The 26,126-nt window shown below is 44.4% G+C and overlaps 1 protein-coding gene across 2 annotated transcripts in view; it reads right to left on the bottom strand.

The window, feature by feature from the left end:
• Positions 1–451: 451 nt before the first annotated feature.
• ankrd11 (ankyrin repeat domain 11) overlaps positions 452–26,126 on the bottom strand; it is a 105,881-nt gene continuing 80,206 nt past the window's right edge. The window contains exons 4-14 of one of the 2 annotated variants that reach the window (XM_047580839.1): positions 22,940–23,072; positions 16,147–16,320; positions 14,817–15,017; positions 14,583–14,725; positions 13,899–14,046; positions 9,340–13,795; positions 6,545–9,242; positions 6,333–6,431; positions 5,808–5,951; positions 5,627–5,719; positions 452–5,243 (exon numbers count right to left, since the gene is read on the bottom strand). In XM_047580839.1, coding sequence (XP_047436795.1) covers positions 5,058–5,243; positions 5,627–5,719; positions 5,808–5,951; positions 6,333–6,431; positions 6,545–9,242; positions 9,340–13,795; positions 13,899–14,046; positions 14,583–14,725; positions 14,817–15,017; positions 16,147–16,320; positions 22,940–23,072 — 8,475 coding nt within the window. In that variant the 3' untranslated portion in view covers positions 452–5,057. The remainder of the gene's footprint in view (positions 5,244–5,626; positions 5,720–5,807; positions 5,952–6,332; positions 6,432–6,544; positions 9,243–9,339; positions 13,796–13,898; positions 14,047–14,582; positions 14,726–14,816; positions 15,018–16,146; positions 16,321–22,939; positions 23,073–26,126) is intronic. The other variant, XM_047580840.1, reaches the window with a different exon arrangement.

The raw sequence follows: 26,126 nt of genomic DNA, 5'->3' as shown, positions 1-26,126 counted from the left end.
TCTTAGTTTTAATTTAATGACAAACAATCAACAACAACAACCAGAATTTATTTTGTAAAAAATGTAAAAAAACATTACCTTGTTTCGACGCAGTGCTGCCACCTGCTGTTTAGTTCTGGGTCTCACGTTTGTTTTATGTCCTCAACTCAATTTTAGGACCAGGTGGAATTAAAAATTTGTTAGTTATTAAAAAAAAAAAATCACTCCTTCCCCATCTTCTTCTTAAGTTTAAGTTTGTCCTTTCTGGGCTACCGTAGAAACACGGCCACACAACCAGGAAGAGAACATCTGTAGATCTACAATAATATGAAACATTTCTATTTAAATCTTCTACTTTAAATGTGTATTTTCTTATTAATATATGGCTTTGTTGCATGTTTTTTTTTTTTAATTATTATTATTTTTTTTACATCAGACAAACACAAAACCAAGAACCAGAGGACGGCCGGTGTTAATATTTCAAAGTTTTATTAACGAACATAATCTCTGGGAACAACAGCAGTTCTCGCGCTCTCTGTACATGCAATTGTAGAAAATAACAATTTAGAATTTTTACTTTTTCAGTTTTAGTCTCCCCCCCCACCTCCCTCACCCTCCCTCCCTCCCTCCCTCCCCCCCTTCGTCCATACTCAATTCCACTTTCTGTCGTTTTTATTTGTATTTTTTTTATGTCTTTTTTTATCTCTTTTTTTTTTTCTTGCAGGAAATCAACAACAGCTAGAGGTGAAAGTACTGGATTTTTGTTACAGCACTGACGATAGCATCAACAACCCCGTCCCCCGTCATATGCCCTCCCTCCCCTCCCCTCCCTCCCTTTAGCTGCTCCAACAATATGTACACAAATAAACTACATTGTACAAATAAAAAAAGTTACATTGTTACATCATAATCACCTGCAGCGAGCGCACACACGGCCCCCGTTGCTGTTAGAACCCCACATTCTACGCAAATTTTTCAGACTAGTACAAAGAGGAGGGTGCAAAACGTCCTGGGAGGTTTTATTTACAGAGCTATGTACAGTATGTCTCTTTCACGCATTACAAGGAGGAAAATTTACACAGCGGAGACCAACTTCAAAACTCAAAAAAAAAAAAAAAAAAATACCACAGGTGTCAGAAAAAAATAAAAATAAACAAAAAAACAGATAATAAATAGGTTATTTCTCACCATTTAAAGAGTAGTTCTCCATGCGTTTTATTAGTCATTTTCCATTCTAAGAAATAAGGAACAAAAGAAACAGCTACAGTCTGGGTTTTATTAATAATAATAATAATAATAAAAAACTAAAAACAAAAGAAAACTGGAAAAAAAGGCTTGAAATCGTGATTCTATTATATAATGAGAGGAAAAAAGAAAGAAGTATATTTATGTCCAGTAAGAAAAAAAAAAAAAAAAACAACAACTAAAATCTAAAACAGACATTATGAGTGAATGTGAGGAGAGTAGAGGTAATATGTTGCTGACTGAGGTGGTGTCAGGCTAGCATCTGTATCACCACGGCCAAGTGCTCTACTGTGCATCTTGAGGACTGATGTGTGGGTTTTTTTTTTTTTTTTCCGGGTCTGGGTGTTTTTTTTTTAATTTGTTGGCTGGATATTCGCGCTGTGGAGAACCGACGTGTTAAGTCTATTGCTCTGTAATAAAAAAAAAAATAAAAAAGTCACAAATCACCTGATCTGGGAGCATCACCATTTCAAGCCTTTGCGGTTTCAAACTAACGACTGGTTACAGAAGTAGAAACAAAGGCAGGGGGTTAAACCGTCCCCGAATAAACGAAAGAAAACGGGGTGTGGTGAAAGAATGCGGGCGCGGGTGAGGGTGGGGGTGACACGTTAAAACGGAAACGCTCTGCATGTCTTTGTAAACAATAGTGAGAGGGCGTCGGTCAGGGCATAGTAACGGTTTACATTCTGCTCGATAAGCAACGTGATTGACATGCCACTGGTGTTAATGGTTTTATACAGGAACACAAAAAAGATAAACACAACAAAACACACACACACACACACACACAAAAAAACAAACACACACACACACACACAAGGATTCTGTGAACCAAAAACCTCACACCCCCTCACGTTTTCCCCCCCAAAATCTGTAATAAAACCAACAATTAAAAAAAAGTAAAACAGGGATTTTAAGAACAAATTTAACTGGTTATTTTATGTCCAAACCAACAAGGATGTTTTTGTTTGTGTATGTGTGTGTGTTATCTGTGAAAAATATCCAAAACACCTAGCCACCTTTGTCTGCACAGTGTAATAGCAACAACCATTGCACTTGACTAGACATACCATACACAGCTATGCCGACTGACAGTGTGTAAAATGACTCAATATTGCCTTCAGGGATACGGGAGCAGCGTTCGCACACGCACAGACAGGCAGCGGCCGATGTGGCAGGTCGGGAGAAAAAGCTTTATCAAAAACCCAGTCTGTTTTTAAAAATTAAAAAAAAAAAAAAAAATCCACAATCTTAAATTGGGGAAAAAAATGATAATTTAAAAAATAGTAAAAGAAAATCAGCATGATGCTATTTTTCTTTTCTTTCCCCTCCGTTACCCGGTTGTGTTAATGTCCTGTTCGCTTTTTCCTTTCTTTTATTTTTATTTTTTTATTTTTTGGTTTGTTCTGAGAAGATTTAAGTCTGGAGATATAATGGGCCTGACACAATAAGGATGACGCATCTGAACAATGTGAACGAATTAACGACTAAAAATCCCTGACAACGCTAGCTGAGCCCCTTGTAGATTAAACACTGATTTAAAAAAAAAAAAAAAATAAATGATTTAAGCTAAATATTTATTATTGAGCGACTATCCTGTATTTTTTTATTTTTATTTTAATTAACATGGACTGAAATGAAATGAAATATGTATTAAAAGATTCTTGATGTTTCTGACACTTTGGCGCCACCCAGTGGATAAACATTGGAATGAGACGTTTGAGTGACCGGGAGAACAGGACACACTTTGATTAAAAGAAGAAATTCCAATTTTTGCAAATTTAAAAAAAAAAAAAAAAAAAAAAGGTAAATCAATTGAAATGATGGTTTTTGCTTGTGAATGACATCTAACTTCCGTCCCACCCAGATACATAGATCTATGTGACTTTTTGCCCAACGATGAGTACTACTACTTCTTTTTTTTTATTTCACTGAAAAAGGCATTTTCTTGGTTCAAAATTTTTCAGATATAATCGTGTAGTAAAGCAATGAATAATAATAATAACAATAATAATAATAATAATAATAATCCTCTGTCTATTCTTTAAATAAATCAACTATTCTGCTACATCTGAGGGGCTGTATACGTGGTGGTTGGCCCGCGGGAATCCAGAAAGTGTTTCTCTGTCAGCTATTTGTTGTGGTTGTGGTGACTCGTGCCCAGGTTTGTGTTTCACCTTCACCTAAACCCTGGACTTGAACCTACAGACGGGATCATAGCAACCGTGCACGGGAAAATCTTTCAAATACTGACAGAATCGTGTACACGTTTTGGCCCATGGATATGAGAGAGGGGGGGAGTCAGGGGGAGTCAGGGGGAGGGTGGTGGGGGGGTGGTGAGGTGGGGAAAGTGCTGCCCAAAAGTGAACTGTACATTAAAAGATAATTTTTATTTCTTTTATGTTTTTTTTTTCTTTACACTTAACTGAGTGATATTACAGTACATAGGTTATTTACAACTGTGCAGTAATGTGTGGCAAAATAAATTATCTAGAAGGCAGCAAGAATACATTGGTTAACGAATATAAAAACTGTACATAATTTACGGAATACAACTTTTTTTCAGTTTTCTTTTGTTTTGTTTTTTTTCCATTAAACTAATATTGGCTCTGTAGTGTTTCAAGTCACTTTCCTCAGAAACAATGAAATGCCCAAGTAAAGAAATAGACAAAAACAATATTTCTTTCCTCCTGCCAAAACTGACAATTTTTTTTTTTTTTTTTTTCTTTTTTTGTTTCTCAATAGTCTCTTTGAATCTCAACATTCGTTTTGTTTGTTTCCTCTGGTTGACGTCCCGTGGTGTTACTTGTTTTTTTTGTTTGTTTGTTTGTTTGTTTGTTTGTTTTGTTTTGTTTTGTTTTTTGCAGTCCACGGCAGTCTGATGTGTTTGTGTGTCGGATGGAGCATCATCGGCCCCCGAGGAACACTCCGGGTCTGTCCTCGGCGATCCGCAAGCCCCCGTCCTCTTGTGTTTTTTTTCGCCAGGCTGAGAGGCTGCACGGGTCAGTCTCTTCCCTCTCAGACACTGGGCCCTGACGTGCACACACATCGTTAACTCCTCCGCTGCGGCGGCCTCCGTCGTTGCGCTACCGTTTAGCTCGGCCGGCGCGAACGGAGAGGGGGGCGTCCTCAGAGGCCCCAGAGACCGTCAGCTGGCTGGTTCTAGGATCCGTTTGCAGATCCGTGTGAATGCACCACAGCTCCGCTGACTCTCTGGGTCAGCGCCCGTCTGGATCTCCTGGCCAACCCAGACCTCTGCGTCAACCGGGGGGGGGGAGGCTCCTCCTCCTCAGTCCTCCCTCGGGACAGGCACCACGCTGTCGGGAGAGCTCTTGTTTTTGTTTTTTGTTTTTAACCCCCCTCCCGATGCGTCCTCCCAGCGTCGGTGGTGGGTACTGAAGCAGGGACCAAAAAACGATCACAGAAAATATATCTCTGTCCCCCCACACCCACCCACCCACCCACCAACCCACCCTCTCGTCTCACCACAGCTGAGCTCTGAGGAGTCGTGTCCTGATGTCAGAGCATCAAAGCAAAAAAAAAAAAATGCTTCTCACACTCTGCTCAAACAAAAACATAAAAACTTTTTTTTTTTGAGGATGAAAGTGCAAGTTGTGTTTTTTTTTCTTTTGTTCCTCAGTAAAAACGTGTTTCCTTCTTCACGGAAGGGAATCCAGAGCAAGTTTTTTCATCTTTTTCTATAGAATATAATTTTTCCGTGTCTAAAGTCCTTTTTTTTTTAAACTTGCTAGCCCTTTCCATTCGTTGTGTCCAACGAAGTCTCTTTGTTTTTTTCAGACGAAGTTTGCTCTCGAACTGTGAGCGCGGGTGTGTCACGCCGGCAGCAGGACAAAGTCGTCGTTGACGTCGACCATTGGCACGTAGAAGGACGGCACTTCGTTGACACACAGGGACTTGTGCCCCGCCGGGTCCAGCTCCTGAACCTTTAACTGCCACTCCATCCTCTGCACCGCGTTGAGAGCCGCTGCCTCGTGCTGCTGCCGCATCAACAAACAAGTCTGGAGGGAGGACAAAGGCAAGAATAAACCCTCTGGATATACATATACATATATATCTTAAAAGAATCAATATGTAATCTGTGTATAAATATATATCAAATCACATCAGAGATCAGGGGTGGGTATTGATAAGGACTTCACGATACGTATCACGATACATTATTGCAATATTATGATATTGCAAAAATAAATGCAGCTTAAAATACACAGTGATAATTCATTGGACAAATTGAGTCAAAAAACAATATTAATCCAAATGATCCATATCCAATTTATTGCACTTTTTCTTTAAAAATCGATATTGTATCGGAAGAAAAAATATCGCGATTAAATCGTCATATCGATATTTTTTTCCCCCCACCCCCAACAGAGATAGTATTTACCTTCATGCGGTCGTATTTGTCGTCCACATCCTGGATCCAGGAAATGAACTGCCGTGCGTTGAACCGATCTCTCACAGATTTGTTCTCATCGCCCTGAGAACAAAGAACAAGTTGAGCTCTAGAAGACTGAGACTAAGACTCAACTGGCTAAAACATTTGAGGCTCGAGTGTCGATTTGTACCTGGCTCTCCGATGGCATGTTGTACACTTCAGAGTCCAGCAGCATGGTGCAGGCGCTGAACGGCACGGCCTGATTGGCTATCGTCCTGGCTGCTCTGCAGTGGACCCTTAAAACCTCCTGTTCGCATGAAACTATCAGCTTCTCCTGTGACCAGAACATACGAGAAAGAAGGAAAATTAGACTTGTTTAAAGTATTGCATATGACATAGACAGTGTTTTTTTTTTTGCACATCAGGCTACAGCGTTCAGACTCTGGTCTGTCGCCATAACTACGGTGTCAAGTCGACGCAGAAGCCTGAAACCGCGTATAAGACTAAATCAAAAATGGCTGTCGGCATTATCAGTGGTTGTCACTTAACGAGAGAGAGATGAAATAGATTCGTGATTCACTCTCATTTCAATTAAAGAAACACTTTCATCTTCCCTCAAAGAAGAGCTCGTTGCGTTCGGTGCACAAAGAAGGGACGACGGGAGCAAAGGACGGAAACTAAACGAGGCACATATTCGAGAGAATATATTCCTTACCCTTTCTATGCTGTGCTGCAACCTGAGCTTCCCTCTCACCGCCTCTTGTTGCCTGAAGAGCTCCTTGAGAGGTTCTGACAGTGATGGAGGTGGGGCAATCTGATGAGCAAAACACAAGAAAGTGTTATTCACCATCATTCCAGGTTCTGCTGTCAACATCAGAAATGGTTAGGCTATAATCAAAAATCAAAAACGATAAAGCGACGACTCACCACAGGGATGTGGAGCTTGCTGAGAGGCTTGCCATCCAGCAGGTAGGAGCCGGTGTAGGTCACATATTCAGCGTAACACTGTGGGGCCTGAGGGGTTATGTAGCACAGAATCTTTCTCTTCTCCTCTATCTTCTTCCTGATCTGCAGGTACTCGAAGTAAGGGTTGGACCGGTCGCTGTGGTAGGGCTCGATGTCATCCAGCTTGATGGCGTTGACGACAACGGCCAGAGTCTGTTGTATCATTTCCCTGGTCTGCTGCATCGCCGTGTTCACGAGCTGGACCTGGACTTGCTGCCCGGCTGAACGAGGAAATTTCCTCTTCCGCGGGTGCTGCGTCTGAGATTCCTCCTCGTCCACCAGTAGGGGACAGCCTTTCGTCGCTTTACTGAGAACCCCGGATGCAGGCGTCGTCACAGGAGTAGGTACGCTGGACACTGCTGGGGTTGCAATGGAGGCAGCGGAGGAGACGTTAAGTCCAGAGTCTTTGTCTTTCTTCAGAGCAGAGAGAGAGCCCGTTGAGGTGGGAGTCGGGGTCCTTGTGGGGATCGGGTTAATCGTCACCGCTAGACTGGTCGTCACATGGGTGGCAGCGGCAGTCGAGGTTATTATGGTGGAGGTAGGAGGGACGGCGGCGACGGAGGGATTGTTCTTGGCGCGGTTGCGGGTTATCCTTCGAGGGATTTCGTCCCCCTTTTTGGGGATATCTACCGTGGTGGACACAGTGGTCAGGGTTACTGACGTTACCTTTGTCATGGGCTCCTGAGTCTCTGGGAGTTCCACGGCGGTGGAAAGGGTGACCGCCACCGGGAGCTGAGGAAGAGGACTGCATGACACAGGTTCGGCTACAGCGTCAGGTATGTCCTCCTGCCTCGCTTCTGACTTGACAGCAGCAACGGACGCTGGATCCAGGGGCAACTGCAACGACTCCGTGATGGACTGGATCTGGATGTGAGGCTGTTGGCCGGGATCTGGTTTTGCAGATGAATACAGCAAACTAAGGTCCATCTCTTCTGGTCCTCCATAAGGTAATTTCCTTTCCAAAATGCTGCCCTGTTGCGGCGTCAGAGACAGAGAGCTGTTGACGGGAACACTTTGTGGCTCTGGGTCTAATTCTTGCTGGAAGGTCACATGCGGTGACGGTACGACCAAGTCTTGTCCAGCGGAGTCCACTACACCCAGGTCTCCAGCCGGGCACGAAGTCTTAGGCAGGCTCGGCAGGTCAACCTCTATTATGTCTGGGTCTTCTCTGTCCGTGATGGTGTGTCTAATGTGTGCCGTCACAGTTTTGGTGTGGTCAGCCACTTCGGGGTCTCGAGACTCTGCTTCTTCTGCCTTGTCTGGTAGCGGTAGGTCGGGCAAGGAGAACGATCCGAGATCATCCAGTTCGTCTGGGTCGGCTGAGAACGGGTCCGCCCAGGGAACCACGGGCTCAGGAGCCACAGCTGGAGTCATGTGACTTTCAGTGGTTTCACTGAAGCTGTGTGTGTTCTGTCTGCTGTCGGGCTGCACACATGTTGACTCCGTCTCCATCTGACTGTCCTCGCTAGGCTTGTTGCATTCCTGGAAGAAAGACTCCAGCCTATTGGAGGATGAAGACGTGTTCAAATAGTTGGGTTCCTCATCCATGGCAGGGTCAGGCCTCTCTGGTGAGGGGATGTCCGCCACGGCCTCCTTCTGCTCATCAAAGTCCACTGGGTCCTCTTTGTGCCACCTGTTCCAAGTAGCGTAAGGGGGAGTGACAGATGGGTGTCCAGGTAAAGGCTGAATGTCGCCGTCAGACTGGGAGTAAGGGCTGGTAATTTTGGAGACGGCAGCCTCTATCTCACCGTATGTCCCCTGGGGAGACTTGAGGTCCATTTCAGGGTTCCAACCCGTGCTGTGGTCAAAACAGTTCTCCCCGTGGTTGGGAGCAGGGTGTGGAGGCGACAGCTGGTGGACTTCTGCCTCCTGTCGGTCCGGAGACTCGGCAGGCCAGCTCTTCCTCAGAGAGTCCACTTCAACTTGAGTGGAGAAGGAACACGGCTCCCTCGTTTGTTCCGACTCCTCCACCGCGCAGTGGTCTTCGTCCACCCTCTCGTCCATGTCGCCTTCTTCCACATCGTCTTCCTCTTCTTCTTCATCCTCCTCCTCCTGCTCCTGTTCTTCCGTGACTGAGGGAAGATCTGAGAGGACCAGATTAGGCTCACTGTGGTGAGGCTCAGAGATGTCGTCAATGTCAAGGGGCGGCAAAGCGGCAGGAGCCGGAGTCGGTGGTGCAGCAATATCAAAGCAGGGCTCCTGGGGGTCCGACCTGTGAGCCGGCGTAGAGGGTTTGGGCAAGAAGCTGTTGTACACACTTTCAGGAAGGTGTTCATTGCCCTCTGCACCCGCAAGGGTTGGCGCCATCACATCTGGCGTTGGATGGGCGGGCTCACGCCGAGGAGACAACATCCTTATTGGGGAGAAATAAGGAGACGACAGGCACTCCAGTCTATCCGCAGTTGCAGACTTATCCTCTAGAGGCTGGGATGACGACGGATCAAACTCAGCCACCGGGTCACTCTGCTGTCGGAGAAACTTGTCAGCTTCGGCCTTGAACTCGTCCTCCAGAGGCCTGCGGACGTCAGAGGAAGTCGAGCGGCTGACCAGAGGCAGCTGGAGGTTCTTCGCAGGGGTCGGACAGGTGCCCTCCTGGAAACTCTGTGAGTTTGAGTACCTGCTGGGTGGACAAAAAGGAAGACAAGACATTGAGAATTGAGCATAAAACACAACAAACATATTCATGGTAAAGTTAATCCTCCCACATGTGTAAATACCTTTCAAAGAAGGATGGAGAGCAGGCGTTCATTGACATGGTCATAGCCGATGAGTTCTGGCAGTCCAGCCCATCCAGCATGATGTCCTGGTAATCCTCTGGACTACAAGATGGGGTGCGTGGAGTCTGCATGACTTCCTCAAAGCTGGGGCAAGAGATGACGGACGTCGGAGTGGGGACACCGGTTGGCCTGTTTTGATCTGGCCTGGGAGATGCAGGAAGGTTTTCTTTCATCTGGTGTCCGGCCAGCCAATCCTTTGAATTCTGGCTGTCGTTAGGTTGGAACTTCCTGCCTGGAGACATCATTTGGGTCGGGAGTCCCACGTCCTTCAGCTTTTTCTCTTTAAGACCCGACTCCAGACTGTTGGACTTCTTGGATGATAGTTCGTTGCGGTTTTTCCGCACTTCCTCCGTAGACTTGGTTTTGTCTTTGAGTTTAGGGTCCCCCGACTTGGGCCTCAACTTCTCCATCTGCTTCATTCTCTCTTTATGTCTCTTGTGCCGCTCTTCGATCTCTTGGTCTTTAAGGCTCAACATGTGACCGAAGCTCGTCATCTGATAATCACCGTCCACCAGCAGTTTTTCACGTGGACGATTATCTTTTCGCACAGTCTCTTTGGACTGAGTGAGCTTTTCATTTTCATCCTTAGTCTTAGATTTACTGTGGTCAATTCTGTTGTCTTTGTCCAAGGCGTCACGATTCCTGTCCTTTTTCATTTCAAATTTAGGACTATCTTCCTTCGATCGGTCCTTTAGAACAGTGACCTGTGGACTATCTTTTAACCCCGACTTCACATCCTCTTTGGAGTGCTTGAATGACCCAAACCCATCCACATATTTATTCTTCTCCTCCTTCATTTTCTCCTTGTGTTTCTCCTTTTTCTTTTTGTCCTTCATCCGGTCACTAATGACGCCTGCTGCTTTGTCTTTGTCCTTTTTGGACATCTCCTTTTCAAATTCCAAAGTTTTATCAAAGTCGTCTTCCCCGTCTCCCTTTCCTCCGTATGGGAACGTGTACGGGTCCGCTTCTAGAGGCATGGTCTCCTTCTCAAAAGGTAAGCTCTCTCTTCGGCTGTAAGGCTCTCTGATCTCCTCGGCTTTGTCGCGTTTGTCTCCTTTGTCCTTCTTGACCTTTTCCTTCTCCTTGTCGTGGCTTTTCTTGGACGAAGACGACGAGGAATGTCGGTGCCTTTCCTTCTCCCTGAACTTGTCCTGCGGCGTAGATATTGACAGGGAGTCTCTCCGGTCGTCGGACATGTCGGTCAGGCTGATGGAGTCGTAGTAACTGGTGAGGACTGGATCGTGACCCCTATCGGTGAAACTGTCTGAGGAGATTTCACTGTTCTTGTCATTGGAGTCATCTTTGTAATCATTCATTGCCTCCTCCTCCAGCTTTTCTAGGAGGGACTTCTCGTTCTCACCGCTACCTTTGGAGGGCTTCCTTTCCTTAGAATGATCCTGCTTGTCTTTATATTTGCTCTTTGTCTTTTCCTCACTCGTGTCCCTTTTGTCCAGCAGCTTCTGCTTGTTTTTCTTTTCTTGGTTGGACTCCACCGACATCCGGTCTTTTCTCTCCTTATGTTTCACGTCGGCCGAATCCTTCTTGTCTTTGTTGTGTTTCTCCAGCGAGCACTTCCTCTCTTTGCCTGTGTCGAAAGTGGCCTTGTCTTTCTTCTTTTCTTTGTGTTCTTTATCTTTTGCCTTTTCCGTGTTGTGTTTAGCATCTGCGGAAGATTTTCTAATTTTTTCCGAGGGGAAGTGATCCAGCTCATCGTGATCGGGCGTGGAGTCTTTCCTGATGGAGTCGGACACGATGACACCACCGTTGTAGCTGTCCTCATCGTCATCGCTCTCATCAGTGAATATATCGGCGATCTTGTACCAGGTTTTCTCACGAATTTTCTCTGGTTTTCTTTCCTCTTTCTTTGTCTCCAGGAAATCCTTCTCTCTATCGGCGTGTTTGTCTTGAGAGGCCTTTTCTTTCTTGTCCTTTGTCTGTTCTGACGACATCTTTCGATCTTTGTCCTTGCAATGAGAGTCTTTATGTTTATCTTTGGCTCCATCCTTCTTGTCTTTGGTGCCCCGGTCTGCATCTTTTTCCTTGACAGTTTTTTCTGCAAAGCCTTTCTCGCTTTTGTCCTTCTCCTGATCGGCTCCTCTGTCTTTCGTTTTCTCTTTGTGCTTGTCGGCCTTCGTCTTTTCTCGCTTCTCCGTGCCCTCGCCCTTCTTTTCCTTCTCCTTTCCAGGATGGTTTCTCTCTCTGATATCACACGATTTGCTGACAGCATCGATTTCTTTGAAGAAGGTGTCATTGCCGTAGTCATCTCTTAGAGATTCCTGCTTGGTTTTGATGTCTTTTCCCACTTTAACAAACTCATACGAGTCTTTGCGCTCTCTGCTGTTATCCAGTGGATCCTTGTCTTTCTTGTCTTTGACTGTGTCTATTGACTCCTTCCGCTTCTTTTCTTTGTCAACTGAGTGGCTGGAGTTCAACTTCTGTTTTTCCGACCAGTCTTTTTTCTTTTCATTTGCCTTTTCTGAGGAGTCTTTGTCTTTCTTCTTCGAGGTGGCCTCTTTCTCTGATCTTTTCTCGTTGTGATCCGATTTCTTGTCCTTGACTTTGCTGTCTTTCCTCCTCGTCTCCTCCTTCACGGTCTCCACGATTAGTTTAACGGCGTTGTTGGCTTTGTATTCCTTGTACTCTTTGACAGGAGCATCCCAGCTGTCGTCTCCGTAGAGGGAGGAGTCGGAGGACATCTCCGATCCCCACCTGTCGTGATGGTCGTCCGAGGCACTGAGCTTCGTGTCCTCCAAGTTGAGGAAGCGGTTGTTGACGTCATAGCCCTCGTACTCAGGCTCCTCCTTCGGCGCCTTGTCTTTTTTACATTTCTTCTCCTCTTCCTTTGTGTTTTTCTCCTTTTCTACCTTTAGATGTTTTTCCTCTTTCTGCTCACTTTTCCTGTCAGCCTTTGAGGAGGACTTCTCCTTAGACTTCTTCTTTTTCTCCTCTTTGTGGGCCTTCTGTTTGTCGTCCTTGGGCTTCTCCTTCTCTTTGACATTTCTATCCTTGTCAGATTTCACCGGCTTCTCCCTCTCCTCTTTATTTGTCTTGTCCTTGGTTGTGTCCTTCGCTTTCTTGTTTTTCTCCTCTTTTGTCGTTCTGTGCACGTCTTTTCCAGACAACCAATCCTTATCCTCGGACTTGATTTTCAAAAGCCTGTCCTCCTTTTTCGAATGGTCTTTTTCGTGTTTCGATAATTTCACTTTGCTCTCGGCTGGTGATTCCGACTCGACAATCAGGGACTTTTGCCTTGAATCGTCAAAGTCAAAAGAATAGCTCTTGACAAATTTCTCATTCATATCCTGATTAAGAACGAGACTGGGGGCTTTGTCCTTTTCCTTATTTTTGTGCTTGTGCTTCACTTTATGCTTTTTCAGCACTTTGCCGTCTCCGTCCGCTTTGGAGACGGCGCTCTCCGCATTGGAGTTTTTATAGAGATCAGAGTTTTTCTTGTCTACAGTGTTACTGTGTACGTTGTTATTCTTCTTCTTGTTGTCCTGCGCTTTCCTCTTAACTTGCTTTACTGATTCAACACTGGAATCGGCAGAGGAGTAGTCAGACTCACTGGACAGTCTCGTTCTGACCGAATCCGAAAGAGAGCTGACGTCCGACCACGTAGGAGACGACACAGTCTTCCAGCCGTCCGTCCGCCACTGCTTTGGATGTTGTTCCGCTAACGACGGCGCTTGTTTCTGGGAGTTTAGGTTTCCGTGGGACGAGGAGGAGGAAGCGTTGAAGCCCGGGGAGTCTTTCAGGTTTGTTGCAGAAGAGTCCTTTATACTGTTTGAGCCCTTATCATCCTCACTCTCCATATCTCCACAGTCGGAGTCAGATGTGCAGAATTTATCATTGACTTTGCAAAACCGGACTTCTTTACTGACATTTTTACTCTCCTTCTTTCGCTTCTTTTTGACTTTATTCTTGTCTTTTTGCTGCTTAGAGCTCATGCTGCCAGAGTCTCTCGTCTTGGTGTTTGTTTGCTGGGCTTGTTGCCGTGGCGTGGGCGCTGGTGTGAAACACAACGTCCTATCATCCTCGTCTGAACTGTTACTGTCAGAGATGATCCGCCTGACAGTTTTCTTTGGTGTGAGCGAGTTGCTTTTGGAATAGGTTTTAACCTCCATCTTGGGTATAGAGATGAAGCTGTTGGTCTTGGTAACCGAGTCCTTGCGGAAGTCTTTTTTCAAGAGGTGTTTGTCGTCCACAGGGGGGACACGCTCCTCCTCGTCGTCCTCGTCAAATTCGTACTCGTCTTTGACGGGCGTGACGGCGGATTTAGGAGGGTCGGCGGTTTTCCCTTTTAACTTCAGGCCCTTCTCAAACTCTGAGTCTGTGTTATTGCCATCGACAGAGCTGGACGGGGCGAATGAGGGGGCATCTTCTTCCTCTGAAGATTCTGCAGAAAGCAGGAAAAAGCGAATCAGTCCACAGTTTACCTCTAATACTTACTTAACGATAGTTATGGAATTGTTTGGACTTGAAGATTAAATATTACGTACCCGATGAACTTTCTTCACTTGAGGTGTAAGTGCCTTTTCCCAGCAACAGATTCAGCATAGTTGGAGAGTTGGCAACCTTCAGCGGCGTTTCTCCTCTCCTGTTGCTTTGTCGTGGGTCCCCTCCATACCGTAAAAGTAGCTTAACCACCTGAAACACACACACACAAAAAAAAAAGTTACGGTAAATTACAAACCTTTTCTAATTTTAGAATATATTACATCTCAGCTAATTTATTGGGGCAGATCCAGGCATTTTAAAAGTGATTGGCACAGTATCGGCTCTTTTGTTTTAATGGTGGTTGGCTAGCGTCAAAGCTGCCAAAAATAAAAAGAAGAAGAAGAAGAAAGAACTAAACTACACTGAACATTTCTGCAATGAGGACTTTACTCCGGAAAATGAAGTCAGCCAGACAGAAATTTGTAAATTATGCAATGTGTATGTTTGGTACACGTCGGTATTTTTCAAACGCATAATACATCAGGTGTTCACAACATTTTTTTTTTTGGTTGCGCAATTGACAATATTCAAAGTGTGGCTCAACACTGGGAAGTTGTGCATTTGTCTGGAAGACCTTCGTGACATCTCAAGGGTATAACTAACTTTGATTTTACCAACAAATCTCTCTGAACAACTCAATCTTGGCAGCTGCAAAAACAGCTCTTTTCTTTTTCTTTTTCTTTTACCTTGAAGTGTCCATTGTTGGATGCATCGTGTAGAGGAGTGTCGTCATCCAGACCCTTGGTGTTGACCTCTGCACCGGCTGCCAGCAGCTGCTTGGCCACATCATAATACCCTCTGTTGCACGCCTCATGCAATGCAGTCCAGCCTAAAACACGAGAGCAGGTTATTGCATACAAAGGAACATATATTGCTGCAGTGATAGAGTCAAAAAACAAAAAAAACAAAGAGTCTCTCACCTGCAAAGTCTTTTACATTCACATCAGCTCCTTCACTGATGAGCTCCTTGATGCGGCGTACCTCTCCCCGAATTGCTGCTCTGTGCAGTCGAGTCTCTCCTCTTTCATTCCGTTTATTCACTTTGTCTTTGGTTTTAGATGCAGAGTTTGGCGTTCCCTTCTGACCCAGACTGGACTGTGACTGATGCTTTGGTGTTGTGTCTGTTTGGAAGGAGACGAATATATATTTCACTTTAACACCAAACCTCTTGTTAAGATTTTGTTGTTTTTGAAGCACTGACTTTTAATCTAATTGCGTCCGTTTGACTAATTTCCACTAACGAATGGCTGCGTGTTTGAACTGCTTACTGCCACAAGGGGGCAATCACACTCTAACAGTCAGCAGCGGAGTGACTAGGACCTACTTTACTTGAGCTCATTTCATCACATTTACAAGATTAAACACACGCTTTAATCACATTTACATTATTGAGTTTGTACAGCTTTTGTCCCAAATGGTATTGGAAACACACTCACTTAATCTATGTCTATGCCTCTGGGCACGCAGCAAAGGAATTAACATATAAATAAAAGTATCCACGCATTGGTCCTCAACCAATCTAATTCCATATCAAATGTCAACTATAAGAGAAAACACGACAAGAAATCGGCAAATAAATTTACAGTCGAATTACTTCGACGGCTAAAACTAAAGGTAGAAACTGAGCAGACGCAGGGACAGGTAGTAATTGTAATGAATATTCAGCTAAGAGCAGAGAGGATATCAAAACAACTAAGTGCTTGCAGGCTTTTTGCATTTCAGTGTCTGTTGTCATTTGGCTCCGACGCAGAGATTACACCATCGGATTCAGGCTAACGCAACACCAACAGACAATGCCAGGGAGTTTCAATTCCTTAACGCACAATGTATTTTGGTAAAATGATAATTCCGCTATAGAGGAACCAATAAATAACAGAGGGAGCTGCTGAGAAAAAAAAAACAAAAAACAACATCCATCACTGATAGATTTACTTTGCCGCTGTAATGAGAATTAATGTGGAATAGCTTGTACTAGATTCAAATTAAGCCTCTATCCGGACGGAAGAGCAAGAGACTGAGACGTGGCAAAAATCCAACCGTTAATATGCACAACATGAAGGAAATAAACAAAAACAACCCTCTGTCTGAGCCCACGCCTTGCCATCTTAAAAAAAACGCCTATATATTTCTTTCCTGTGCACACTTCACAGATAAATAAAGCTCCCTCCCACTAACCCATCCGCCATTTTTTTTTTTTTTTAACTTCCACCCGTCCACAGAGAAGACGTGGCCTAAATGATAAGCACGCACCTGGACTGTTGACGGACTCCTCGGCTGTCATTTGCATGAGCAAGGCCACCTGCTGCCGCTCAGAGAGGGGGTACCCGGCCCGGATCCCTGGCATCCCCATTCCAAACGGCAAGCCCGCCTTCCGGGTGTTGGTGGGCTCCTTTTTAATGCGCTTCCGCTCTGGACCTGGTTTCTCTGCGACAAGAGGGGAAGGAACGGGAGAGGAGGCACGGTTACGTTTTATGTCTGCGGACCGTAATACTGTGTTAGTAGAGCTTCAACAAGAATGAATCTTAGGAATGACTGCCCAAAAACACTGTATTATTATAATTATTATTGTTAATTACCCCCTTATTCCACATTATTCCGTACAGAATAGGTCTTCAACAGGTACAGCAACTTTTTTATATTTTTCCCCACAGAGTTCAACTTCTTTAAATACACATTAACACATAAAAGGTTAATAGTATAAGGATAAATGGGAGTCAGAAGAAGTTACTGCCACCCTACTGTTGTTTGAAATAAATGGGGAAATAAAACTAACATTTGAACCTGTGTATTATTTGAGTAACTTAATACTGAATGCAAATTGATAATAATAATAATAATAATAACCTCTGCCCTATTGTTTCCACACACTGGACAATAACACACAGAAGGATTTCTTTATTAAATCTGTCAAACTAAGACGTGTACGCTTCTAAAAAAGCGGCACAACAGCAGGAACAGTTGCTCTCAATCTATTCTCTAGTAAAGAAATGAGCAATGACAACAAAATAACTTCAGACTAAAACACAATAAAGCTTTTTTTTTTCTTGTTGTTGTTTTAATTTCAAAGTCTGGCACTTCTTTACACCCACATACACCTCTTCAAAAAACCTAAAAAAAAAACCCAAACCAAAACACATCTGAGCCGTGCGCTTCGGCCTAGTAGGCGAGAGGTTGTGTGTTATTACCCAGCTGCCCCCAGTTGAAGAAGGGAGGGGCCAACGGGCAGCGTGTTTATGTCTGTCTTGTTTCCGAGCCAATCAGCCAGAATCGTGAGGAGAAAGAAAGATGGGTGTGACTTGGCAAAAACTACAGTTATTACGAAATAGCTGGTGTATATTTCAATTCGGCGCAGGCCCTGCCAAGGTCACCACATGCCTGCCCGCCTGCCAGGATTACTGGAGACACGGGGTGCTACTGGACAAAAAGCAGCTGCTCCGCAAAGACACACCCAGCAATTATTTTCGGTGGCAACATACCATCTGATGACCCGTACGGTGGGGGTGGGACGGGGGGGGGGGACGCTACACGCGACTACACTTCATCACCGACGGTGTGAGGAAGTAGTCCACAGCTACAGACTGGAAACGGACTGTGGATGTGTCTGGGCCTTATTTTATTTATTTCTTCTGCCTTTATTCATTCTAAGACTGGATGCGATGCTCAAGGCCGCAAAAACACACACAAAATATATATATATAAAAAAAAATAAGGCAAGGAGGAAGACGCGGCAGCTTCCGGTGTCTAAAAGCTTTCCAGGAAAATATTTTTTCTTCTTCTTCTTCTTCGTCGTCGTCTCCTTCCAGTCGCAAAGCGCGGAGCGTGATGAACTTTCGCTTAACATCTGTGAACACTTACAGCTAATGCGCCCTCCGCCCCTCTTTGATACACTCTCACGTTCTCTAAAGCATTTGCCATTAGACACATTCCTTCTGCAAAGACTTTAACAGCGGGAGCCCGCAGAAGCAGTCCAAACATGTTGTGTTTTTTTTTTTTTTTTCCCCTCTCTCTCAGAGGCAGAATGGAGAAAGTGCTAAGCTAGCTTTTCCAGGCTATGTTTACAAGAGGCAGGAAGGGCTGTTATTACCCCGATGAACCCGTACAAAGGAAAGAAAAAAAAAAAAAAGGTCTCTCATGAAAGATTCATCATCGGGGGACAGATCAGACACCGTCGCCCTGTGTCTGAACGCCAACCCAAACATGGGACATGGGCCGTTGCTATCATCGTACAATTTTAAGCCTTTAATCTGTGCTCTCTCTCTCTTTCTCTCTCTCAACTCAGCAACTATTGGGAATCTGTGCGTGACTTTAATTTGACAGAATATTGTGGTGTGACTTTGTTCCATGAGGGAGGGGGGGGGGATGCAGATCAAGATGGTAAAGAATCAAATACACATTCCTGTTAGGAACTAGTGCCGGGGCTTTTATGTAAAGTGATATTACTACGGCTTAAAGACGGGGGTGAAACCTTATTCTCGCCACTAAAGCCTGAAACTTGACTAACAAGATAAGAGAGGGTGATTTATTATTTAATTTTTTTTAAAAAGGAAAGCAAAGACAGCTATTTATTGTCACCTCATGAATAGACTGCCTACCTGAGCCGAGGGGAGGGGCGCACACATCAAACGCTACTGCTGCTGCCAGGTCGCAATAGAACTAGATTTTCATACGACAGGCAGACAATACTACAGTGTGAGTAGGCAAAACAAAGAGGCAGTCTGGTTCAGTCAAGCCAACCGACGCCGCGACAAGAAGAACCGCTCCAACCAGCCCGACCAGGTACGCCTGGCCGTAGCGGAGCGCTCGCTCGTGTTTAGAGCCCTCGCGAAAGTTGCACAAACAGGAAGTTAAGGGAGAAGAGGCAGGAAGTGGCCAACAGGATGTTTTCTCAATGCTCTGCGCCGAGCGAAAGAGGCTCAACTGCGCGGTACGAACGTGGCGGAGAGCGGCGAGGTTGGGCCGTCCGTCCGTCCGTCCGTCCGTCCGTCCGTCCGTCCGTCCGTCCGTCTCAGCGCAACCGACACATTGTCTGCTGTAATCGGGTGTATGCAAGTCTGGGAAACAGGACGGGGGGGAAAATGCACGGACATTGTTGTGTCGTGTAACTTATGCCAGGGCAGTGTGACCAGAAACCTACATCACGGCATTTTTTTTTTTTTTTCACCCATGCATACTGTCATCGCGTGTTCACATTTTCTACTGGGTGAGAGAGGAATTAACGCAGTAGATTGACTAAGAATGGACTATTTTACTGTGATGGATGAGTAAATACCGTAGAATGATCCCACACTAGTAGTAAAACAGGTTTGCGTGACCCAGTTTACATTTACAACTCGGGAGATTAAAAAAAAACAAAAGAAGAATTAAATGTTATCACGATGAAATGAAGAAACAGGGACAATTACGGTTTGATTTCTTTTGGCATATTTATTCATATTTAACTTTCTGAGACTCTGCGTCCACATATGGGGACATTTCACAGGATTAATTCTACAGGACATCACGGGAAAAAAGTAGGGGGGAAACCTCGTCAAATGTTACAACCGAAACTTATTTATTTATGCTTATTAACACTTAGTTTGACACTCAAATTTAACAAGTTCTGTCAATAGTAACGAGCTACAGCTAATAGCTCGTCAGTTAGCTAAAGTGGGACTTCTGCTTTTGCTTAGGTATTAAAATAAACAATTTTCTCTTTTGTTACACGTTGGTGATTTTATTATAATATAACGTTAAATAATAGCCATTTTTTTTTCATGATCAAAGATGACACTTAGTTTTTGATATGTCTTCGCTCCTACTAATCCTAAATACCTTGGACAAATTAAAAATGCACAGCAACCGAAAGCTTTGGTCTCAGGAGGTTAAACCGCTGCTATGTCTGTGATGTCAATAGCAGCGTGACTGGCTACTGTAATAAACCGTAGTCTGCAACATTAAATTAACTTTCTCATTCATAAAAAAAGCTACAATTGGTTTGCATTTCCGAGGACAGCTTTAGCCGGGGGACAGGTCGTCCAAAACGGTGACTGTCCCCAGAAATAGGGGACGTCTGGTCACCTTAAAAAAAAAAAGAAAACAACCCAAACAGCCGACGCAGCTTTTTTTTTTTTGGCACAAGTCTCATTCTGCCGCTTAATTTTTCGAACCTTATTCCAGCCCTGATGCTACCGACCACGTGGCAAAGACATGGTGACAATTACAAATAAAATCCTTCACGAGTTTAAAAGAATAAAGGATAAAATGACTGAATATCCACAAACACAACCAGAGCAACAGATTTAGATCATGGCAACAACAAGCCAACAAAAAGTTTCCTGAATAAATGCTTTTTCAGGGCGTCACGTATGAGGATAAGATGAATTTTTAACAAACCCCAGAATGTCTGCGGACGTCGGACCACGTTTGTGACCGTCTCAGGTGAAGCAGAATCTTTTCAGGATTGTGCTGCAGGAATCACATCCTCAACATTTATACAACGGGAAACTTCTTCTAATTTCTGCGTCAGCCCGACTCACGGATTCACTCACTTATTCCGGCGCCACAGATGTTGTCACGCTGCGCCTGCACGCACTGGGGCGACGGTGTGAAGCAACACGTTCGCCTCATCCATTATAAAATGATAATGCTCGATAAAGTGAAGGAGGAGGAGCGGGAGGACGGTCGGGTTGTTCGTCTATTGTTTTCGTGCTCCGTGAGGGAAAACAATGCAGATATAAACAACACTGCTTCTCCATGTGGGAGCATCCTCAATCTGACAATCTCTCCCTGCAGTCTGAAGTCAGGCTGCTGTGGATAGTTTCGCGATGAGGAGGAGGAAGGAGGAGGAGGAAGAGGAGGAGGATAACCTCGGGAAAGAGGAGAACCACTCCTGCAGGAGGAGGAAGTCTCTATGAAGTTCTGGGGGGATTTACTAACCTCGGTTTGTAACATATTCCCGTCCCTCCTCTGGCTCATTCACAGGCTCTTGTAATATAAACTTCTCAAGACTTAGCGTTAGAAGACGAAACTAAATGAGCATTTGCCGCTGCAAAATTTAACAATGACACATTTAATGTCATCCAAAACTCAGTCAGGAACTTCAAGTAGTTATTTATTCAAGGACAAACTTATAGCTGATGTCGTCTGTAACTACAAAAGACAGACACATCTCGGTGAACGATAACTAGAAGCTAGTTATCGGCGTTCCAGTTACACAAGTTAAGTAAAGCTCTGCCTTGTCTGAATATAACTTGGTGAAAACTTGTTCTATATTATTGCTATAATGTTAAATTAAGTTTAAGGCTGTTTAAGCTACACAAATTGTAAATCAAACAGGTATTAATCACAGTTTGCCTCGATGTCGTCTTGCACTGTTTTGTTTTTACCAGGCTGTTGTTTTTAGCCGTCGTTAGCGCGACATGGGCTCAAACAGCATTTCAACGATGCACGTGGTAAAACAGTGTCTGTACGAGCGACTTAAAGCAACAACAACGAACCAGACGTCCTAATAAACGGAACACAGCAGGAGCTTCTGATTACTGTTTGCACACAAGGCGAACTAAGTGACTCAACTCGGAATTTCCGACTTCTGAGTAAAAAAAAAAAGCGACGCGCCATTGATCTCTACAGGCTGAAGCTGCAGAGGAACCCAGCGCTGGTCGTTGGGTGGAGGGGACGAGCGCAGCATCAAAGGCGTAAAAAAAATCTTGCAGAGGGGTTAGACGCCGACCCAGCAAGGCCCAGCACTTAAAAGGCAAAGCCACAATGTCACACTGAAAAACACGCGCATGTGAAAAAAAAAAAGAATATGCATAAAGGTAAAACTCCAGACTAACAACACAAACCCACATAGCGATACGTCCGAGCCAACACCAGCGATCTCAGGTGCCTTTTTTTTTTTTTTTGAGGCTTTTTATTTTGTAAAAGCTGGTGCAGAATAAGCTGCAGCTGCTGGAGGTGAAAGACAACCCAAAAACCATCAAGCCATTAGCATACTAATAGCCTGTCCAGCTTTTGTTGCTGCAGAGTTCACACCTCCTCTCCTCATTCAGTGTGTGTGGGGGCTGACCACTTCTTTTTTTGGAGAAACTAGCGGCTTAAGAAACAAACCAACAGGTAAACGAGAAGAAACCAGCTGATGCAAGTGAAATAATAACATGTAATAACTGTAAAACCGCACACAAATGCAGCAGGGATTTGAGGGACGAGCCACAGACTCGTACATTCCTGCAAAAAAATTCCTTAGTAAGGTTAAGTCTTACTAAACTTAACCCCAAACTTTAACAGTCATCACTTGCAACATCCTTTTTTTTTTTTTTTTTTTACTTCTCTCTGTCTGAAAGTGGAGTAATCACTGAGAAAAAAAAAAAAAAAAAACAACGTGAGCCAGAGCTGATGATGAAAGCTGTTACTAAAGCCTCTGAGCTGGACCATCATCAACAAACTAAATCCTGAACCCGTTTAAAGCCCAAAGGCAAACAAGCGTGAGCAGCAGCCCTTCTCTCCCTAATTAAAGAAAACACAGGAGCTGGAGCCTCTTACCAAACCTGGACCTGGTCAGGCCTGCGCATCGTACAAATCCCTTAGTTTAGCTGGATCATGATGTGTTTTGCGGTCTTCCTTCCTTTCTCTCCCCTTTCAGACTCCAGTTGTTGTCGGTGCAAACTCCAAAGTTAACTTGAAGCCAGAGCTGGAGGCGCTTTCACATCACACCCCCGACCCCCACACACACCCCCGACCCCTACCAAGTACAGTGGACGACTTCCTGTCTGCCTGGGAGGACGTGACGCAACAACTCCTCTTTGAGTCCAACTTCAAAAGTCAAGAATATATGCACCAATCAGGCAAAACATTATGACCACCTTCCTAATATTGTGTAGCTCTCCAAAAATGTGCATCTGAGGGTGTCCTGTAATGTCTGGGACCAGGGGGCGGGGGCGGGGGGGTCCTTTAAGGGGAGGGGCTTCTGTGGATCAGGGGGCCCGGTCAACACAAGACGCTCAATGTTATTAGCTTGTTCTGGTCGTAATGTTGTGGCTGATCGGTGTACACAGCGCTCTCTTACCTGAGTCAGAATCTTTCTGGTCTCCATTTGCTCCAGCAGTGAACGGCAGCTTCCTCTTAGAGGCCTTTTCTTTCATCTCTTTGACCCCATCGCTGCGATCCAATTTGGGAGTCTTGTTTGACAACACTTTATCCTGGAGAGGAGACAAATGAGCCGGGTTAGCACGAGTCTGCATCGACGTAAAGCAGCAACGGCAGCTACTCTTTTTAATTTAAATTAGCAAAAAAAAAAGAGAGAGGGGTAAACAAGACTTAGGTCAACGGAGACAGACACGATGCACTTTTTTTTTTTTTTTTTAAAGCAAAACGTTCCATGATTCCTAGATTTCTGGCTCCGTGGCTTGAAGGGAAAAAAAAAAAGAAGAAGAAGAAGAAGCCGATGCAGGAAGAGGAGGCCAAGCTGACGCCGGCGCGGCTCTGTGGTCTACAGCTGCTGGAAACAATCACAACCCCGAGCGTATCTGCTATCAACAGATGTAAATACTGTCCCCGACCGGTAGCTTCAGCACCGTTAGCATCGAGAGCGGCCTTTTCTCGCAGGGTTTGCGATTCATTTTATCACCAATTAAAGCTTTTTTTCTTTTTTTATTATTCAACCAAATATATATAAAAAATACAGGAAAAATAACTCTGGTACTGATAAATCTGGAGCTAATAAATGACAACGGGGCAAATCCACAGCTATTCTCATGAGATTTATTTAAAGTGAGAGCCAAAACCGTCAAGTCAAAGAGTCCCGGAGACATTGTGTTCACGTGAATGAGCTGGACGGGAGTGCGTATGGACAACCTGCAGAGATAATGCCTCCGGGCGCAGCTGTAGCCGGCACGGAGGCATTAAAGGCTGCGAAAGTGTCATCAGACTCGACAAGTCCAAGATTTCTCACGAGCCGGAGATTATATTATGCGAAAAACAGTGTCGCTCCCGTCGTAACCGCGTTACCCGTCACACGGAGTTCTGCTCCGTAATCATTAAAGCCAAAAAAAAAAAAAAAAAAGGCGCTCGCCTTGAAAACTTTAGCGTCGGGAGAACAGAGAGGACAGAATCGCTTTGCACCGTCTCTTTGCGTGAAACTCTTCAGGAAATGAACGTTACGAGATTAAGCGCTCGTTGGAGGAAAAAAAAAAAAAAAAGGGGGAATTTCCTGGAGTTGTGAAATCGAGTTATTGTGAATCATTCCTGTATTTGACAAATCTTGAGCTTAATCGGAGCTCGTTAAAGGAAACCGGCCATAAAGTGCGTGATGCGCGCATTCTGGAGTAAGGTCAGGATATTTTTAGTCAAAGTGTTTCAGTTTACAAGCGTCGCGGCGGAGACGCGAGGAGGAGATGGGACGTAGCGCACGCGGACACGCGGACACACACAAGCTGTGTTTCATTTAATTTCTCCTGTCCTTACCCTCCTCCCGTCTCATTCTAATCTCTCCCCGTCTCTCTTTTCCTCGGGGCAGGTTTTCTATTATGTGTCAACTCTTTGAACTCCTCCCACCGCCCTGCCCCAGTCATAAGACTATGATGTCATTGTACAGTACAGACAAACAGTGTCGGCTACAGTGAGCTGATCTCTCCGTCTCCGTCTACGTCTCCGTCTCCACTCGGCTACACAAAGGCTTCTAACTTGAGAACACATGATGTGAAAGCGTGATGCCAAACGCTACGCTGCAGAGGAGAAATGAAAACAGACGAGTTTTTATTTTATTTTATTCTATTTTTTTTTTAAATTAAAATGCAAAGAGAGCTATGACAACTCAAACACTTTCCTCAGATATGCCTCAGTGAGACACCCTGTTTGGTGGTCTCCTAGCAATGCCTGCTCTTTTCCGTCTCCCGATTTCCACCCACCCCTGTGCGCTTCACTCCCTTCCTCCCCTCCCTCCTTCCCTCCCTCCCTCCTCCATGCCAGAGTCTGATGCAATCCTTTGCAGAGGGCTGTAAATCCACGCCTGCATAAACTGTACCTCTGCTCTCCTTCGCCTCTCTCTCTGCGCCGCCGCCGCCGGTAGCTTAGCGGTCGGCACACACCGTGACATCATCAAGCTGCGCCTAAACTCCCTTTTGTTTCCCCATCCGCAAACGACATGTGCACGGCTTGGATTAAAGGGGGCGCTTCGTTTCAGGTGTGAACTCACCGATAAGGTTTTAATGATGTCACCTCTGAGTAATCAGCGGAAAATTAGATCCATGAAAGCTCAGGCCTCGTCTAAATATAACTCGGTGTGTTCAATAATTATAGTTTTTGATGTTATTGCTATAGTGTCAAACTAAATTTAGGCTATTTAAGTTATATAAATTGTAAATGGAACAGATAATATTCAAAAGTTTCACTCAAAAACATGTTTAATGTAAATGTAGAAAAAAATACAGTATTGATTTAATGATCTAATGCAACAAAAACAATTTGTTGCATTAAATTTAGATTTAATGATTTAGATTTAATGCAACAATATCACAGGAGTTTCTATTTACTGTTTACACACGGGGCGGCCATCTTGGTAACTCAACTCGGGGGTCGTGAGGTTCCTACGACTTTCCGAGAAGAAAATCCGACTTTCCAGTTAAAAAGTCCAACTCAGAACTCGGGAAATTCAGACTTCTGAGCGCAAATTGAACGCACCATACAAACTAAAGGGGACAGAGCCTTAGAGGTGGGAGCTCCAACGCTCTGGAAAACACTCCCTCAGAACATTCGACTAAACTGAAAACCCAAATATATAGTATTGTTTACTGTGGAGGATTCTATATAAATAAAGTTTACTGACTTACAACGGGAAAAAATAATTCTTTAATTGTCTGAATTTCTAGGGAACAATAAACTTTGCATCATTTAATGTGTACGTAATGGTGCAACCATGCATTGACCTCATGACACCCTGTGTCCTCATATGGTGACGTTTGAGGTTTGTGGCACTTTATTCTCCCTCATTTAGATCAAAGTGAACAAAACAAACAGGGTGTATAAAGGAAGTTAATTTCAAGACGTCACCGAAACTTCGATTTGTAACCATTTACATCAGTGACACCTCCTGTTTCAAATAAAGACTAAAGACCGCGATCATACAACAGTAGTCAAACAGGCTGAGAGAAGTTTGAACACACGTTTAGTGCATAAACTCAAAACTAGTTTAATGGATATTATTTCATCAATTAAACACGTAATCGTATAAGAAATAATTTCTTGTTAGTTTTAAG

The sequence above is a fragment of the Mugil cephalus genome, chromosome 3 (assembly GCF_022458985.1).
Source record: "Mugil cephalus isolate CIBA_MC_2020 chromosome 3, CIBA_Mcephalus_1.1, whole genome shotgun sequence".
Taxonomy (NCBI): domain Eukaryota; kingdom Metazoa; phylum Chordata; class Actinopteri; order Mugiliformes; family Mugilidae; genus Mugil; species Mugil cephalus.
This window is presented reverse-complemented; position numbering and strand designations above follow the sequence as displayed.